This window comes from Puma concolor, chromosome D3, assembly GCF_028749965.1.
Source record: "Puma concolor isolate L17-30 chromosome D3, mPumCon1.1.hap2, whole genome shotgun sequence".
In the NCBI taxonomy this organism is placed as follows: Eukaryota; Metazoa; Chordata; class Mammalia; order Carnivora; family Felidae; genus Puma; species Puma concolor.
In genome coordinates, this window is record NC_141678.1 from 28,609,523 (window position 1) to 28,627,272 (window position 17,750).

At 50.2% G+C, this 17,750-nt stretch overlaps 1 protein-coding gene across 7 annotated transcripts in view; it reads left to right on the forward strand.

Annotated features, from left to right (window-relative positions):
- The window catches only part of DGCR2 (DiGeorge syndrome critical region gene 2), a 100,859-nt gene that overhangs the window by 58,639 nt on the left and 24,470 nt on the right, over positions 1-17,750 (forward strand). For 4 of the 7 annotated variants that reach the window (XM_086682278.1, XM_086682275.1, XM_025933282.2 and 1 more), the window contains 4 exons: positions 4,505-4,630; positions 7,080-7,299; positions 9,243-9,319; positions 17,394-17,570. In XM_086682278.1, the coding sequence (XP_086538404.1) occupies positions 4,505-4,630; positions 7,080-7,299; positions 9,243-9,319; positions 17,394-17,570 (600 nt within the window). The remainder of the gene's footprint in view (positions 1-4,504; positions 4,631-7,079; positions 7,300-9,242; positions 9,320-17,393; positions 17,571-17,750) is intronic. The other 3 variants (XM_086682276.1, XM_025933283.2, XM_025933281.2) reach the window with 1 other exon arrangement.

Here is a 17,750-nt window from a genome sequence, read left to right on the forward strand (position 1 = left end):
AAAATTAAAAAAAATTTTTTTAATGTTTGTTTATTTTTGAGAGAGACAGAGTACAAGTGGGGGAGGGGCAGAGAAAGAGGGAGACACAGAATCGCAGGCTCCAGGCTCTGAGCTGTCAGCACAGAGCCCGATGTGGGGCTCAAACCCACAAATCACAAAATCATCTCCTGAGCCAATGTTGGAGGCATAACCAGCTGAGCCATCCAGGCGCCCCTCGTTTGGTATTTCAAAAGCATAGGTCTCAAAACCTTGATAGAATGGAGACAAAGATGGTGGTCCTGGGGCTTGCCCACTGGCAAACCTTTACCTCAGGAAGATTATTTTTTTTTCTTTTTTTTTTTCAACGTTTATTTTATTTATTTTTGGGACAGAGAGAGACAGAGCACGAACGGGGGAGGGGCAGAGAGAGAGGGAGACACAGAATCGGAAACAGGCTCCAGGCTCTGAGCCATCAGCCCAGAGCCTGACGCGGGGCTCGAACTCACGGACCGCGGGATCGTGACCTGGCTGAAGTCGGACGCTTAACCGACTGCGCCACCCAGGCGCCCCTCCTCAGGAAGATTATTAATAAGCTCTGTGACCCTGGCTGGGAAGGAAAAGAAATGTAAAGAGTATATGACATAATGGAAATACCATTCAAAATTTTATATTTTCAGGCTCTCTGATGTTAGAAATCCTCTTTTGGTAAGCAAGTGTTACTTGACTTACCTATATCTGATTTTTTTTTTTTTTTTTTTTTTTTTACCATGTTTTGGTATAAAGGAAAATGACATGCCTTGGAATGTCCACCTGGACACTAAAGAAGCTCTGGTCTGTCTAACCCTTTATTTGGAGAGGTTACAAGCTCGTCTGGACCCTAATGCCACATTTGAACAAGTTATGTGTTCCTAGAAACACAGAATCACTCACATTTTGTCCTCTCTTTACAAATAACGAACGTTGGGAAGCAAGCATTGCCACTGTTTGCCCTGACTCAGTATCCCTGTTGGACTCGCGGCTCTCCTGTGGCCCCCTGAGCTCTCCCTTTGAGGCTTTTGCTGGGAAAGCAGGAAACTTAGCATGCCCAGGGGAGCAAGAGGGGGCTTTCCTGAGCCCCCAGGGCACATAGGACTGTGCTGCTTGGGAAGATGGGCAGAGACAGGCCTCTAGTGGCCGGTGGCTGGGTTGTGAGGTGGGAGGAAGCTCAGGTCCTGTGGACATGGAGGAAGAAGAGGGCTCACATTTCCCCTCTGTTTTTTACTTCTGCTGTGAAGCAAGTCTCATAACACTTCTGAGTATACTTTCCCATCTGTAAGACCCTTTCCCTCAGCTTTTTTAGTACCGGGTCAACCATGTTGGCTTCTCCTTGCTTCACGTCTCCTTCCATGCACTCCCATTCTGTCTTTGGTGGCCAGAGCTGTTCTGAAGTCTTAGCAAGGACACCTGAAGAGAGCAGAACACAGATGGCAGCTTGTGGTGCAGAGAGTACCCTTTTCAAGATCGCAGGCTGGGCTGGGGACTGGAGGCTGGGGTACACACTCAGACTCTTCCATTTCCAATCACAGGACGTAAGTATACCCACGGCCAATTGCTGGATGGAAGAGAAGGCGGGCAGAGTGTGTGACCTCTCTGTAAATGGGGACAGGATCATCCACTGTTTTGCTCACTGCTGGATTCCCCATGCCTAGGAGAGTGCCCTAGGAGATTGAAGAGGAGAGGAAGGGAGAGGAAAAGTTGCTTTGTGTTGTCTGCATCTGAAAGCAGTTCTTGGGGCTGACTGCACATACATCAGCTCACACCTGCCAACTGGTCCTAAGAAGAAACGCTGTCTGTGGTTTGCAGAAGGAAATCTGTGTTGTTAGAGGTCATCCTAAGGGGTCTATGAGGATGTTACTCCAGTGAGCTCTGTCTCCTCCCCAGCTGCACCCATTTCTTGCTTCTCTTGGCCCCCAGGACACTGGGAAGTCCCTTGTCCACGCTGGTGGGTTCCCCTAGTGGCACTGAACAACTGAGTGATGAAGGCATGGCTGTGGGTGATTGACTGTGAAGAGAAATAATAGAAAAGAGAAGGGCTCAGAATTGCCACCTGAGCAAGCAGGAGAAGCCTGTTCAGTGCAAAGTGGCTCCCCCCATCACCACTTGGCTTTCTGGGGACTTCCCTAAGCGTTTTGCCTGTTTCCCCATACCCCCTCTGCTGTCAGCCAGCATCCAGGCCCCAGCAGCGCACTCTTACCCTTTCTTTCTCTCCCCACCCTGTGCCCCAGATTCATGTGTCTTTCTGTGAGCATTTTGGTCTGTCCTGTACTGGGTGCTGCTGTGCTTGGTCTTGGGCAGAGGCCAAGACACAAAGTGGAATCGCAGGTCTTGCTTGTCGGGGCAGACAGAGGGAGACGTGCATTTCAGGTGTAGGGAAACATGCACTCACCACACCCACACTTGTCCTCAAGCTTGTCCTAGACGTGTCCGCCTTTGGCCTTTGCCCAGGCTGTGCCCTCTGCTGGGAAGCCCTTCTGTTTCCCTCTGTCCTTATCTCCAGTCCACCATCCCCCAGAAGCCCAGTGTGGTTCTCCCCACTCTTGTGCCTGCCTCCCAGGGAGTCAGGGGATGCCTGTTGTAGCACTGCCCTCTGTCAGAGCTGCCAGTCTCCTGCTGGGAGTGACAGTGCTCAGGATGTGGATGGGCCACTCCAGTCCTGGAGAGCCAATGTCGCCCTGAAGAGAGCAGCTGCAGCACATGGATGGCAGCAATGAGGTCATTGTGTTGGCAGTGAGGTTGCACCAGGGGCCTTGACTGTGTTTCTGCTTTACGGCCTTGCCTTGCGTTGAACTTCTCTCAGACATTGGTAGCACATTTATTGAGAGAGATTTGTAATCTGATGGCTCCTGATCCCCATCACATGCCTGGGAAGGGAAATACTTGTATTGAATATTTAGTGGAGAAGGAACCAGAGCTGCTAGGGCTCGTGACTTACCCAGGGTCTCAGAAGGAAATAAGGAGGAGCACACACACAGAGACTTGTAAACAGGTTGTTCTGTGGAACCTTTTGTAGGGTAATGAAAAAATGCAAACAACCTGAACTTCGAACCATTAGGGGATTATAATTAAATCCATTCACAAAATACTGTGCAGCCATTAAAGGTGATGTTCTTAAGCACTTTTAGGAATATGGAAAGCTATTTATAGACTTAAGCTTACAAGGCAAATCATAAGATGGAGTGATGTGATCCCAATATTTTTAGGGATTTATGTAAAAAGAAAAGACTGGAAGGGCAGCAGACCTTAGCATAGTAACAGGTTATATATTTTCGCTTTTCAAACTTCGCATTTCTTAAGTATTTCATGTGTTATTTTATAATGAGAAAAAATACAGTTTATTTATGAAAATAACATCAGGATCTGTGACATGAGCAAAATCAGATAGCTGGAGGAGCTTCAGTCAAGTGGGGCACCATGGAGTCAGGGAAGGTGGGTTTGCAGAAGGCCACCTGCACGCCATGCCCAGGTCCCCCACATCCTCTGCCTCAGGCTGTCTGGAAGCAGAGCAGGCCTCCTTCTGCATGCAACCATGCAGACCCAAGTTCAACACTATCTGTCCTGACCTTGCACCAGGTGTCCTCACTGTGCACCAAGATGCCCCCATGCGGGCAGAGTGGAGAGGAATGTGGCCCAGGTGAGATGTTGCCTCTGACTTTCCCGTTCTGTGCCTCGGGTACATAGCTTCATGTCTCTGCATCACCCCTCACCTTGAAGAGGGGGGAGAGTGGTACTCTCTGGATGGGAGACCCCACCCTCCCCAGAGAGACTGTGGAAGCACCGATATGTGAATTGCTAGTAGACCGTGGTCCATAAAACTAGAATTATTCCTCATCCTCAGCTTCCTGTTCATACTTCCAGCTGCACATGAGGGCCTGTGCCAGGTGGCCAGGAGCCAGGCAGGAATATCAGAAGGCCCTGGCCTTGAGGCCGTGAGAGGCACCAGCAGGCAGGTGCACAGACGCCTATAAAATCTATGAAACCTTGCTGCTCAGGCCCAGTGCAAGTAATGCAAAGGAGGGTATCACACAGTGTTTCCATCTTCATACTAAAGAGAGGCTCCCAGGCCATTGGAGTGGAAGGGGAAGCCTGGGCTCTGGAGAGACCTCTCCTCCCCGCCTGCCTGCCATGAACTGGAGCTGCTGAGGGATTTTCAGGAGGATTGACTAACCCTGTGCTGTGCTAACAGTTGCCTGTTAGAAAATGCAATGAAGGAGAGATTTCATTTCATATTAGTAATAACAAAAAGAATAGTTTCAGTAAGAAGTGCATGTGACCCACTGGGCCTGAGCAACAAGGTTTCGGATTTTTAAAGAACAAGTGAATAACTGGAATACGTGCTACCTCCCACCTCCAACCTGGTTTTCCCAGCCCTGAGTAGGCGGGCTACGCTGGGCTTTATCTTGGCACTGGCCACAGAGAGCCACTTGAGACTGTGTGCCCCGCTGCTGCATGAGCAGTGTGTACAGCCCATTTCTCTTCTTGCTTTCAGAAGTGACTGGAGAGTCGCGTCCTTACCATGGGAAGGAGGCTGTGGATCCGCGGCCAGGCCGGGCCCGAGGCAACGACCCCAAGCATTTCCATGCGGTGAATGTGGCGCAGCCCGTGCGCTTCAGCAGTAAGTTGCAGACCTGCCCTGTCTGGGACCTAAGCCTTACTGTCCAGCATGGCCCCTTGCAGCCCCTGGCTGTCCTAGGGCCACTTGCCTGGATGAGGGGTGTGCCTCCTAAAATGACCCTTCAGGGCGATCAGCGGGCATCAACCTCCTTTGATGAGTGAGGCTATATGGTGACCCAGCCCCTGAGTGGTGAAGCCATGACGCAAACCCAGGCTCTGGAACCAGGCTGCTTGTTTCCACAAGCCAGCTGCTTTTTGGGGTTGGACTATGCCTGCCCTTTGGTAGATGGAGAAACAGGCTCCGAGAGATGAGGTCCAGCTGATGGGGTGGGAAGACCCTACCTCTGTTGTTAAACCATTTTGGAAGAGACTAGTTATTTAATGAACTTCCTGTAACGTTAAGATTTTAAAGGAGCATTACAAGATTAAAGAAGGATGAAAGAAAAACCACACCGAAACCCCCCTTCTAAATAGGCATGATGATATGTGTAGGTACGACACGCCAGGACAGGAGGAACTGACATGTGATGTGTCCACTGCAGTTGGCCATGTTAATACCCTTCCCACAGACACTCAGCGCTGGGGAGCATCTCAGAGCCCAGCCCCCGTGTGGTGCCTTGGTTCTGTCTGACAGAGACTGAATGGGCTAGGGGCAGGGGCCAGCCATCCCATAAGCCCTGATAGTGTGCCCGGCGTTGGTCCTTAATAGCTGTGAACTGCAAGGTTCTCGTGGTTGAAGGGACGTTGGGCAAAGCTTGGCAAGTGAAGAAACCGAGGCTCTGAGAGGTCAGCCTATCCAAGATCACACAGCCAACGGGAGCAGTGCCAGGATTCAGCCCTGTGGAACCCTGACTCTGTCTCATGCTCGCCCTTTTCATTGCTTACCTGTTTTCTTTTGAACAGGAATACTTCCTTCTATCGAGATAATAATTCCACAAATTTCAAATGATTAAAAAAAGATGAGCCAGTAAAAAGTAATGTTCCCTCCATCCATTGCTCCCAGCCACCGACTTCTGTCCCCAGGGTTTTTTTTTCCTGGACCCATCCCAAGGTGGCGGTGGGTGAGAAGCTAGAGTGGAAGCCTGCCCTACTGCTCACCAGCCGAGGTGCTTGACCTGTGCACACCTCAGTGTTTCCACCTCTAGCCCACTTGGAGGGAGTGTGACAGGTGGAACACATCACATGTTGGGGCTTAGGAACTGCTGGTGATCTTCCTGCCCCTCAAGCCCATGCCACACAGCAGACATATGCTGTGCACGCTGTTTACCTTCCAAGCAGGGATAACTCTCAGGGTTGGCTCCTGGTCTACAGTGAAGAGTCCTCCTGCATGCTTCTCCGTATGTGAGCAGGCCCTCCCCAGTGGGCAGGTGGCGCTGTCCCCCTCTCTGCATCGCAGCAATGCTGTGGCATGCCTCCTTGGCTACAGGCCAGCACTGCCATTTCCTCTGTTGTAATCTCTGTACCTTTGTTAATAAGTTACACACACATACACGCTCTTAAGTAATAAAAACATGAACATCTATCTTTCACAAGTTTTACTAGTTCCACAGGATGTAGATGCATCAAAAAGTTGCATTTTGTTAACAACTGGCTTCATTGTTGTTTTTGTTTGTTTGTTTATTTACTTAAAGAGAGAGACAGGGAAGGGCAGAGAGAGTCCCAAGCAGGCTCTGCAGTATCAGTACAGAGCCTGACATGGGGCTCGAACTCACGAACCACAGACCATGACCTGAGCCAAAATCAAGAGTTGAACGCTTAACCAGCTGAGGCATCCAGGTGCCCCAACAACTGGCTTTGTTAAAAAGTATTATTCATCATCAGTGTGCACTTAGGAGGTGGGTACTCCAGCATTTGAAGGTTATAGAGCCTTCTATAAGTTCTATATAGGTCCCATTATTTCAGTGGCATTTCTAGCTCTGACCCCGTGAACTTGTGTTTTAGGGGAGTGCTGGCCGGTACCCACGTGAAGAGAAAAGGAGAGCTGAGGAGTGGGCTCAGGAAGCAGTGTGCTTGCTGGTGGAGTGGCCAGAGCTGTGTGTTGGGTCAGTGAGGGTGGTGTGGGCCAGGAGCTTTTCTGCTGGTTCCTGCCAGGCCTTGCAGTGAGCTGGCCTGGAGAGATCTGCCGTCTTGTCAACCAGACTTCATCTGAGAATGAAATCCACTTTACCAAAATGCATTCAGCAGCCAATCTTTACTGCCAAGTAAATCAAAGGCCTTACAGAAATGAGATGAGTCCCTGAATGTACTTGTGCATCAGGCTGCATCTGGGTCTTAGAGAAACTTACATTTCACAGTATATGTGGTCTTACAGGCAGAGGTTACCTCTTGAGCCTCAGTTTCTCTGTTTTTTTTTCTGGGATGATTTCTGACCTTTGCTCAGATGCAGCATGTCTATTTGCATTTCAGAGGAGGATCCTAATTTAGGGGACAACTCCCCTCCCGCCCTTCATGTTTCCTAGGGAAGTGCCCGACAGGATGGCACCACTATGAAGGCACGGCCAGCTGCTACCGGGTCTACCTGAGTGGAGAGAACTACTGGGATGCCGCGCAGACCTGCCAGCGCGTGAACGGCTCCCTCGCCACCTTCTCCACTGACCAGGAGCTGCGCTTTGTCCTGGCCCAGGAATGGGACCAGCCAGAGCGGAGCTTTGCTTGGCAGGACCAGCACAAGTGAGTCCTGAGGTGGGACCCAGGGGCCTGAGGTCAAGCCTCCATCCAGCAAGCCGGATACCCACCAAGGACATGGTTTCTGGCCGCCCATTCCACTCCTCAGCTTTGCTGGCAGCCGGCACTTTGGGGAAGAGTTTCCACCCACTGGAAACACATAGAGATCTGGGGTTTAGAGCAGGCATCAGGGTGATGTTGGGAGCTGTCAGAGGTGCAGGGATGGGCTACCACATTATGTCACCTCGGGCCAGCCCCGTTCGTTGGCTCCCATCCACGGGTTCAGCTGCAGCGGTGTCAGGAGGAGCTGTTTGATGGACTTCATGGGCCTGGCCTGAGGGGCATGCAAGTGGGTAGGGATCTTGGAAGGATCCGAGAAAGTGGGCTCTGTCAGGCCCTATGCTCAGTGCTTCCATGGGTGTACTTGTTCAGTCTTCCCAGAAACCATAGGGTGAGTTAGCCAGTGGGTGAGAAGACAGGCCCAGGGTGGGTGCACACCTGACTGCGGGTACCCATTAGCTGGGGTGTGCCCGGGTTCCAGCCCAGGCCGTCTAGCTCCAGAGCCTGGCTCTTGTCCCCAAGGCTCTGTGACACTGCAGAAAGTGTGGAAATTGTAGCCAACTGCCAGCATTTCCCAGGCCCAGAGTTTAAGGGTTTTGCTGGAGGGCAAGTGTGTGCCAAGGACTGTGGTGTTCTTCCTCTGGAGTTGGTGTCATACTGCCCCTTCCGTGCTGCTGGGGGTCAGGGAATGGATTGTAGGCGTCACCAGACAGCCAGTGCTCCCTCCCAGGGATGCCACACTGCCGTAGGAGCACGATGACCATGGCAGGTGGAGAGTGAGCCTTCATTTCAAGACCCTGCCTAGGTTTGGCCTCCACCATTACACACCGTGACAAATCATGAGACCTTGCCATTTTCCTTCTACAACTACACAGTGAGAAAAAATAACTTCTAGATCACAGGATGATTGTGAGTCCATGGAGAAGTGAGAAGGCTCAGCCCACTGGGTAGAGAACTCCCCATCTCCCCAGGGCAGGTGTGTGCATGGCAGTAGGCTGAAGGGACAAGAGTGGTATCAAGCCAGGGCTCCCACGGTGGCATTGGGCTTGCTGATAGGCATCCCCAGGACTGTGGCTGGAAGGCTGGGGTGAGAGGCACACACTCGGTGGGTGGTTGTGGCAGTCATCCAGGTCCATGTGCATGGCCTTCTCAGTGCTGTGATGTGCATGCTCAGGAGCGGGCTGCAGGTCTGTGGGGAGCTGGCTGTGAGCAGAGACCAAGCGGGAGACCACGAGCATGGTTTTACCCAACACTGCAGTGTAGACTCACGTGGGCTTGTGTTTTATTGAGATGTAATTCACATACTGTAAAATTCACCCCTTTAGAATGTACTGTTCTGTGGTTTTAGGTTATTCACAGAGTTGTATTCATGAGGCTGTATATACACCAAGAATAAGATTGGTCTTGCTCAGAATGTAAGAACTTTACTCGATCAGCCAATAAGATTAGTCTTGGCAAGAGTTACCCAAGATACAGCTTTTTCTGACCTGTGAATTTATTGTTTAGAATTTTAATGCATTTTATTAAAATTAAGCTTCAAAATTTTTAAAAATCATTAATGCTTTAGAAGCTCAGGTTTTTTTTAAGTTTACTTATTTTGAGAGAGAGAGAGAGAATGAAAACGAGTTGGGGAGGGGCAGAGAGAGGGGGACAAAGGATCTGAAGCAGGCTCTGCAATGACAGCAGAGGGCCTGATGCAGGGCTGGAACTCACAAACCGTGAGATCATGACCTGAGCCAATGTCAGACGCTTAACCACTGAGCCACCCGGACACCCCAGAAGCTTGGTATTTTAAAGGTCAATATAACTGTAAGATGCCCACACTCACACACAATCCATGGCTGTTTCCCTGCTGTGCTGAGATCTCCTGCCTTTCTGCCCTCCTGCAGGTTGTGGGTTGGCTACCAGTATGTCATCACCAGCCGGAACCGCTCCTTAGAAGGCCGCTGGGAGGTAGCGTTCAAGGGTAAGTCTTCCTGGTCTTTCAGAAGAGTTGCTCGGTTTGAAATTGGGGTGGAGGCATCATCCCGACTAGGGGGTATCGCTGGGGGCTCCCCATCCTCTCCCCAGCAGTGCCTGGCCTGTATGAGTGCCTGGTGCAGGGCTCATGGAGAGGGGAGGGCCCTGGATTGCAGGGAGCATTGTGATGTTGGGCAGGTACCCCAAGGCCCTTCTTTCAGGCCCCGTGTGGGGGCTGGAGCCTTCTCCAGATTTTCCATTTTCTCCATTTTCTCTTTAAGTTAAGGACTGTAGTTTGGATATAAAAATGAACGTACAGAGTGTATAGCTGATGTGGACCAGAGAGGGACGGATAAGCCTCTAGGATAGAGACATCCAGAAGTAGAATCCAAACTGGAAGGAAAGCTATCAGGGAGATGGAATTAAAATAGATTGTGTGTGAGGGGTGCCTGGGTGGCTCAGTTGGTTAAGCATCCGACTTCAGCTCAGGTCATGATCTTGGTTTGTGAGCTCGAGCCCCATGTTGGGCTCTGTGCTGACAGCTCAGAGCCTGGAGCCTGCTTCGGATTCTGTGCCTCCCTCTCTCTCTGCCCCTCCCCTGCTCACACCCTGTCTCACTCTCTCAAAACTGAATAAACATTAAAATTTTTTTAAAATAGATTGTGTGTGTGTGTGTGTGTGTGTGTGTGTGTGTGTGTGTGTGTGTGTGTGTGTGTGTGTTGCTTTACGGATTTTATGCTGAGCTGCTTGAAAACACCAGTGTAACATAAAGGAAAGCATATCTGCTATGGGCAGCTGAGTCCTGCCCCCTGCCTGTGCCTTCTTCTCCTGCCCCATTGCACTGGCACTGGCAAGTTTCTCCCAGGCCCTGGCTGTGGCCTCTTCACTTGCTCCCTGAGCTATGTTCCCCTACCCTGTCCCTTGTCAGGCCTCGTTTTTGGACTGTTCTTTGGGCCTCTGGTTTGAACTTGGGTCTTGTTCTTTTTCCCCAAACACATCCCAGTCCCACCATGGATGTCTTCGGTGTCTCTGAGAAGAACAAGTGAGGAATGGTGGTCCCAAGGGACCCCACACATCTCACTCTGTCCACCTCACTGTGGAGTCTGAAGGGGCATTGAACTCAGAGCCCACCTGGTTCCCAACCTGAGTGGCTGTGTGGCAGGTGACTGGCTGTGTCTCTACATAGAATGATTGGTGAAGGCACAGACAGTATTGGTGTTCAAAAGCCCCAGGCACCTGGCTTGCCCAGAGAGAGGCAGGGTCCCACGGGGCAGAGGTGCTGAGCCTAGCAGCTGGTAAGGGGCAAGGAGCAGAGATGGTGAATGCAGAGGCCCCAGCAGAGGGGCCTCACCTACCAACCTTTGCTCCTACTAGGGAAGTCACCCCATTCTTGTGTCCTCCAAAATAGCCTACTGTAAGCATGTCCCACATTTGCATTCCCAGAGTTTGTGAGTTTAGATCTCCCGCCAGAGTGGAGACAAGTAAATAGCTCTTAGATTTCCAGGCCCAAGAGTCTCCATGTGCCTTGCAGTGGATAAATCTAGTAGCTCCTCATTGCCCTAATCAGAGCCATTGGAGGCGAATCCTAGGCGAAGGCCCATTGCCCTGGCCCCAGCAGAGGGCACTTTCCTTCAGGACAGTATAGACACTCCTGGACACCACTGTCTTCTTGACACTAGTGATTAAAAAGTGGGAGATATGAGTCTGCATAGCATGACAGCATGTTCTGAACTGGGAGCCATGGGACCCTCATCTCATCCCTGGCACGAGAATGAGAGGCCCCAGGTAGGCTCTCATGGCTATGCTTGTCTCGATGGCTCCACTGTGGCATTCGAAGAGCAAACCTGAAATTTAGAAAAAATGTGTGTCAACGCTGGTGGCAGCGGCTCAATGTGAGAGGGACCCGAGGCAAGAGTGAGGCGCCCACACGGACGGTGCTGTGGCCCTGATGTCCAGCAGTTCTGCGTGGGTGCAGCATGGTATTAGCTGCATGTACCTGCCGCAAGTGGACCTGGAAGATCTGTTCTGGATTTAAGTAGTAGCCACAAAATGAATATGTGGCTAAAAAAGCTTCCTCTACTACAAGATAGCTGGCCTAAGATACTTGACACCACTCAACATCATTTGTTTTGGGTTCAAAGAAATTAAAAAACAAAACAAAAACACATAAATCCAAATGTAGCACATGAATTCTTGTTTTTTTAATTTACATCTAAGTTACTTAACATATAGTGTAATACTGATTTCAGGAATGGTGATTCATCACTTACATATAATAACCAGTGTTCGTCCAAACAAGTGTCCTCCTTAATGCCTCTCACCCCTTTACCCCTTCCCCCCGCCAGCAACCCTCAGTTTGTTTTCTGTATTTAAGAGTCTCTTACGGAGGGGGAGGGGTGCCTGGGTGGCTCACTTGGTTAATGTCCAACTTCGGCTCAGGTCATGATATCACCATGCATGAGTTTGAGCTCCACATTGGGCTCTGTGCTGACAGCTCAGAGCCTGGAGCCTGCTTCAGATTCTGTGTCTCCCTCTCTCTCTGCATCATCCCCACTCACACTCTGTCTCTCTCAAAAATAAATAAACATTAAAACAAAGTCTTATGGTTTGTCCCCCTCCGTGTTTTTATATTATTTTTGCTTCCCCTACTTTATGTTCATGTGTTTTCTATCTTAAATTCCATGTATGATTGAAGTCATATGATATTTGTCTTTCTCTGACTAATTTCGCTTAGCATAATAGTTCCATCCATGGTGTTGCACGTGGTAAGATTTCATTATTTTTGATCACCGAGTAATATTCCATTGTATATATGTACCACACCTTTATCCATTCATCAGTAGATGGACATTTGGGCTCTTTCCACACTTTGGCTGTTGTCAGTAGTGCTGCTATAAACATTGGGGTGCATGTGCCCCATCGAAACATCACTCCTGTATCCTTTGGATAAATACCTAGTAGTGCAATTGCTGGGTCGTAGGATAGTTCTATTGTTAATTTTTTGAGGAACCTCCATACTGTTTTCCAGAGTGGCTGCGCCAGTTAAATGTACCACAGTGGATTCTGATGCATCCCAGATTGTGAAGGGAGTTATAAAAACTTCAGTGAACGGTTAGGGAAGCTGAGTCTGGATTTGTAGTGGAGACTGACATGGATTTTCAGAGGTGTGACCATAGCGTTGTGCTGTGGACGAACGTGCAGGATGAGCTGCCGTGATCCAGGAGAGAGCTTCAGAGCTTCATAGGGGTTCACTGTGTTCTTCCCTCTGCTTTTGTGTCTGTTTGAAAGTGTCCATATTAAAAGCATCTTAAAAGGTTTCTGCTAAGAAACTGCAGCATGAAAAGAACACTGAAAACACACCCCCAGCAAACACGACAGTGGCAGAACCCCCACTTCTGCTTGTGAAAGGAGCTGTTTGCCAGATGCCACCTACTGCAGCTGGGCCTGAGAAGTTGGCCCAGGGATGATGCATCACAACAGCAGTGGGAAGTAGATTTAAGTCCTTTGTCATCAATGGCAAACTTACCCCAAAGAAAAGACTATGCCTAAGAATATGAGTGAATGGCGGTAGGAAGCTACCACGGGAAGATGTTTAAAAATACTCATTTCAGGGCACCTGGGTGGCTCAGTCGGTTAAGTATCCAGTTCTTTTTTTTTTTTAATATTGATTCCCTTTTTTTTTTTTTTAATGTTCATTTATTTATTTTGAGAGAGAGAGACAGCAAGCAGGGGACAGGCAGGGAGAAAGGGAGACAGAATCCCAAGCAGGTTCTGCACCATCAACATGGAGCCCATCTCAGGGCTTGAACTCGTGAACTGTGAGATCATGACCTGAGCTGAAATCAAGTGTCTGATGCTTGACTGACTGAGCCACCTGGGCACCCCAAGCATCTGATTCTTGATTTCGGCTCAGGTCATTATTTCGCAATTGAGCCTTGTGTTGGACTCTATGCTGACAGCTCAGAGCCTGTTTGGGATTCTCTCTCTCTCTGCCCCTCCCCTGCTCACGTGTGTGCTTACTTCATTTACATCTTGTCCAACGTTTTTCCGAGTTTTGTAAGTATGCGTTGTGTATTGGCACAGTGGTGCTCACAGAGTGTTACCCATATATATGCAATTCTTCACCAAGTATGCAGGTACTCCACTCTCCAGTTGCATTTTTAAAAAAATTTTTAATGTCTATTTTTGGGAGAGAGAGAGCACAAACAGGGGAGGGGCAGAGAGAGAGGGAGACACAGAATCTGAAGCAGGCTCTGACACAGGGCTCAAACCCATGAACCGTGAGATCATGACCTGAGACGAAGTTGGACCCTTAACTGACTGAGCCACCCGGGTGCTCCTCCCCAGCGCATTTTAAATTTGGATCTCTGCTTGTGAGAGGCGCCTCCTCCCACGGCCTCTCCCTAGGGAGGGAAGCTCTGGCTCTGGCTCTGTCTGCATAGCCCCATGCCAGGGTTCTGAGACCCTGACACTTAAGTCAGCACCCAGTCCTGGCATGCCCTCCATGGAGGCTGAGAGCGGCCCCTGCCAGAGAACATGGGGTACCATTTTTATAACATTGGTGACCAAAATTTGAAAACAGATCTGTGTTGTCTAAAGGGAATCAGCCCATTTTCCCATAAGCCACTGCGCAGGGCCCAGTGTCATTTCAGTTTCTGGTTATTATATGTGATACTTATTTTAAAATATAAAAATGGAAGCATACTGTGGGTTTGATGTGTCCACGTTGTGTGACTTGCTTATTGAAGACATGCTTAGCGTTGGTACCTTGACCTCATTATCCCCCTGTCTCAGCATGTCCAACTCTAGGGGCTCACTTCTGTCACAGGCCAGGTCCCTGAGTCCTTCTAGCAAAGCAGTGATCTTGTGAGTGGTGTGCGATGCCCAGCGCAAGCTATGTCACTCCTCCCGTCCATTCTCTGCTCCCATGTTACTGCTCTGAGGTCTACCTTCGTCTCCAAGCTCCAGCTTTCTTTTTTCTTATAGCAGCTGTGATCTTCTGACTTCACATATACTTTACTCATTAGGTTTGTTAGTCATCTGTTTCCGGCCTTTATACCCCCACTCCAGTGTGAGCTCTGCAAGGCAAGGATCTCTGCCTCCTGCTGTTGCCCATTGTACCCCGAGTCCCTGCTTACGGGGTGGGCCCTGCGGGTATTTGTTAAATCAGTAGGGGATGTGATTAGGAGGCTGTGTTAGATGCCTGGGGCTGCCCAAAGAGAGTTCGAATTTCTGGCTTAACACAAGTTTACTTTGTCACAGTTCTGGAGGTGGAAGTTCAAAATAAAGGTGTCAGCAGGGCTGCCCTCCCTCCAAAGGCTCCAGAAGAGTCCCTCCTTGCTTCTTCACCAGTGTGTAGTGGCTCCATCTGCCATAGCCATTCCCTTCTCCCTTACTGTAAGGACACTGGTCCTTGGATTTAGGACCCACCCCAAATTCCTGATGATTTCATCTCAAGAGCCAAATAAGGTCACATTCTGAGGTTCCAGGTGGCCATGAATTTGGGGCAGATGTTCCTCAACCCACTGCAGATGCTAATTGAAGACCACACTGAATGTTTTGGAGATCAGCCTCATTTAGTTCCTGGCAGAGAAAGGATGGAACATTTTTTTAAAATGGGGTATGTGGGGCGCCTGGGTGGCTCAGTCGGTTAAGCGGCCGACTTCGGCTCAGGTCACGATCTCCCGGTCCGTGAGTTCGAGCCCCGCGTCGGGCTCTGTGCTGACAGCTCAGAGCCTAGAGCCTGTTTCAGATTCTGTGTCTCCCTCTCTCTGACCCTCCCCCATTCGTGCTCTGTCTCTCTCTGTCTCAAAAATAAATAAACGTTAAAAAAAAAAAAAACTATTAAAAATAAAATGGGGTATGAGATGCCATAGAGAGGGCAAATAAAATGAAGCCTTGAAAGGAACTAAAGTTTGGCAAAGAGGAAATGGTCTTTTTAGTCACCAAGAAACTGCAGCCCCCCATGATCTCAGGGTAAATAGGGCTTCTGACCAGCACAGTGAGGAGGCCCAGGTGGTCCCATGGTCACCAGCGGGTGGGAGGAGCCCCCTCCCCTCAGCCCTCCCTATGCCCTTCATCTGGTGGCTTGGTGGAGCCTGAGTCACCCTCACCCCACCCCATCCTCCACTCTCAACTTGGCTCTGGCAGGTTCCAGGCAGCTGGGGGAAGTACAGGAGGTGAGGACCAGGTCCCAGGACTCTACCCTGAGAGTTTATTTGTGGCCTTGGTCAGAGCTTTGCAGTCATGCACTGAAATTGTGCTCTGGGCTGGCAGATAGACTCATGGCTAAAGACTTGTTTCTTTTATGAAGGATGGGATGAGGGGCACCTGGGTGGCTCAGTCGGTTAAGCGGCCGACTTCGGCTCAGGTCATGATCTCGCGGTCCGTGAGTTCGAGCCCCGCATTGGGCTCTGTGCTGATAGCTCAGAGCCTGGAGCCTCTTTCAGATTCTGTGTCTCCCTCTCTCTGACCCTCCCCCGTTCATGCTCTGTCTCTCTCTGTCTCAAAAATAAATAAACGTTAAAAAAATAAAATAAAAAATAAAAAAAGGATGGGATGAATCTGTTCCAGTTTTTGGCCTATAAGACAAGAAGCCAAATAATGAAGAAAACTGTTTGTTTAGTTTTTACATTTATTTGTTTTTGAGAGACAGAACACAAGTGGGGGAGAGGCAGAGAGAATGAGACTCAGAATCCAAAACAGGCTCCAGGCTCTGAGCTGTCAGCACAGAGCCCGATGCAGCACTCAAACTAACAAACTGTGAGATCATGACCTGAGGCGAAGTTGGACGGTTAATCAACTGAGCCACCCAGGCGCCCCAAGAAAACAGTTTTTAAGAAGGGAGGCAACTCCCCAGGTGAAGGGGCATCCGAAGGAGAAGAAGAAGATACACAAGGGATGCAGGAAGCCTTGTTGGGGAGTAGGGGGCCCAAAGGAAAGACAACAGTGCTCAAGGCAGCACCCACTCTTAGCAATGGAGGCAGGCTCCCCAAATGTTGTGAGAAGACACCGCAAAGAGCCCAGCCGCCTCCCCTGCCCTCTGTCCATGGCCTTCCTGTGAGTCCAGCCACTGGGGCCTCAAAATCCCCTAGCCAAGGGTGTCAGCTGGGGACTGGGCTTCTATCCCGCAATGCTTCCTGAAAGCCCATCTTCCCACCCTTGTCAGGGAGCTGGGAGGCCATGTTCCCAGTGTCTGTGGGATGAAGCCCTGCCTTCAAACTGGCTGGATCTTCAAAACTGACCTGCACGCTTCGTGTTGGGAGCAAATAGAGTTCAAAAGGCATGTATGGGAATGCCTCATTTCTGCTAAAGGGTAAACTGCACTGCCATCTGAGTAAAATGAGAGTATCTCCAGTGATCCACGGCTGGGTTAGCCTCAAGGAGTCTTCTGGTGGTCCAGTGTCCAGGGGCTCTCTGAGCTAGAGAATGGACTCTGGGGGCTGGCTGTGCTGTGCCCCAGGTGTGGCCAGAGCCACATCTCCTGGAACATTGCAGAAGAGAGGCTTAGGGGTTCATGGCCCCCTCTCCCAACACCACTACACCCCAACCCTGGGCTGCCAGGGCAGCATGATTTCTGATTGCCTGATCCCCAGGTCGGAAGGAAGGAGTTCAGTGAGCGACAGGTCTCCCTGGAGCTGGGAGGGGGTCCCAGGGAGCCAGTGCTTTCCAGTTCAGCCGGCCAGCTGCTACCCCTGGTGGGCATTGGAGTCATAATCCTGCCTGAACTGTGTGTTCCGGGTGTGTGCGGTGAGCACCTTTTCAAGCCCTTCTCCTTTTACTAGTAGATACCCTGTTGTAAGAAAGGACTTTCCCTTCCCTTCTCTGTTTATTTGTCTGTTTATCTGTCTGAACTCATACTTTTTAATCCACCGTGTCTTGGCCCACTACTCTACTCTTCACGTTGTCCAGAGCTGTGCTCATAGAAACTAGGAGAGGTCGTGAATGAATGCCCTGACCACAGTGCAGCTAGCACTTGGTGGCCCACAGGCCCTTTGATGATCCAGTTTGGGGGGCATTAGTCCCCACAAGTATTGCATGTGATTGGTACGTATGCTGACATCACGTTATTTCTCCCACAGGCTCCTCAGAGGTGTTCCTGCCCCCAGACCCCATCTTTGCCTCGGCCATGTCGGAAAGCGACAACGTGTTCTGCGCCCAGCTCCAGTGCTTCCACTTCCCCACCCTCCGCCACCACGACCTGCACAGCTGGCATGCGGAGAACTGCTATGAGAAATCTTCATTTCTCTGTAAAAGAAGTAAGCCACCTCTTCCGGTACTCCTAGTAAGCTGTGAGGAAGTGCTTCTCATGAGTTTGTGGCTGTCTGATCTCTGGACCTTGGTGTTGACCTTGAGTAGACTTTGACATCACAGTGCACCAAGCCAGACCCCTATGTCTCAGTGGGGCGGCAGGAGCTCCTTGCCTGGCTCACACGCCA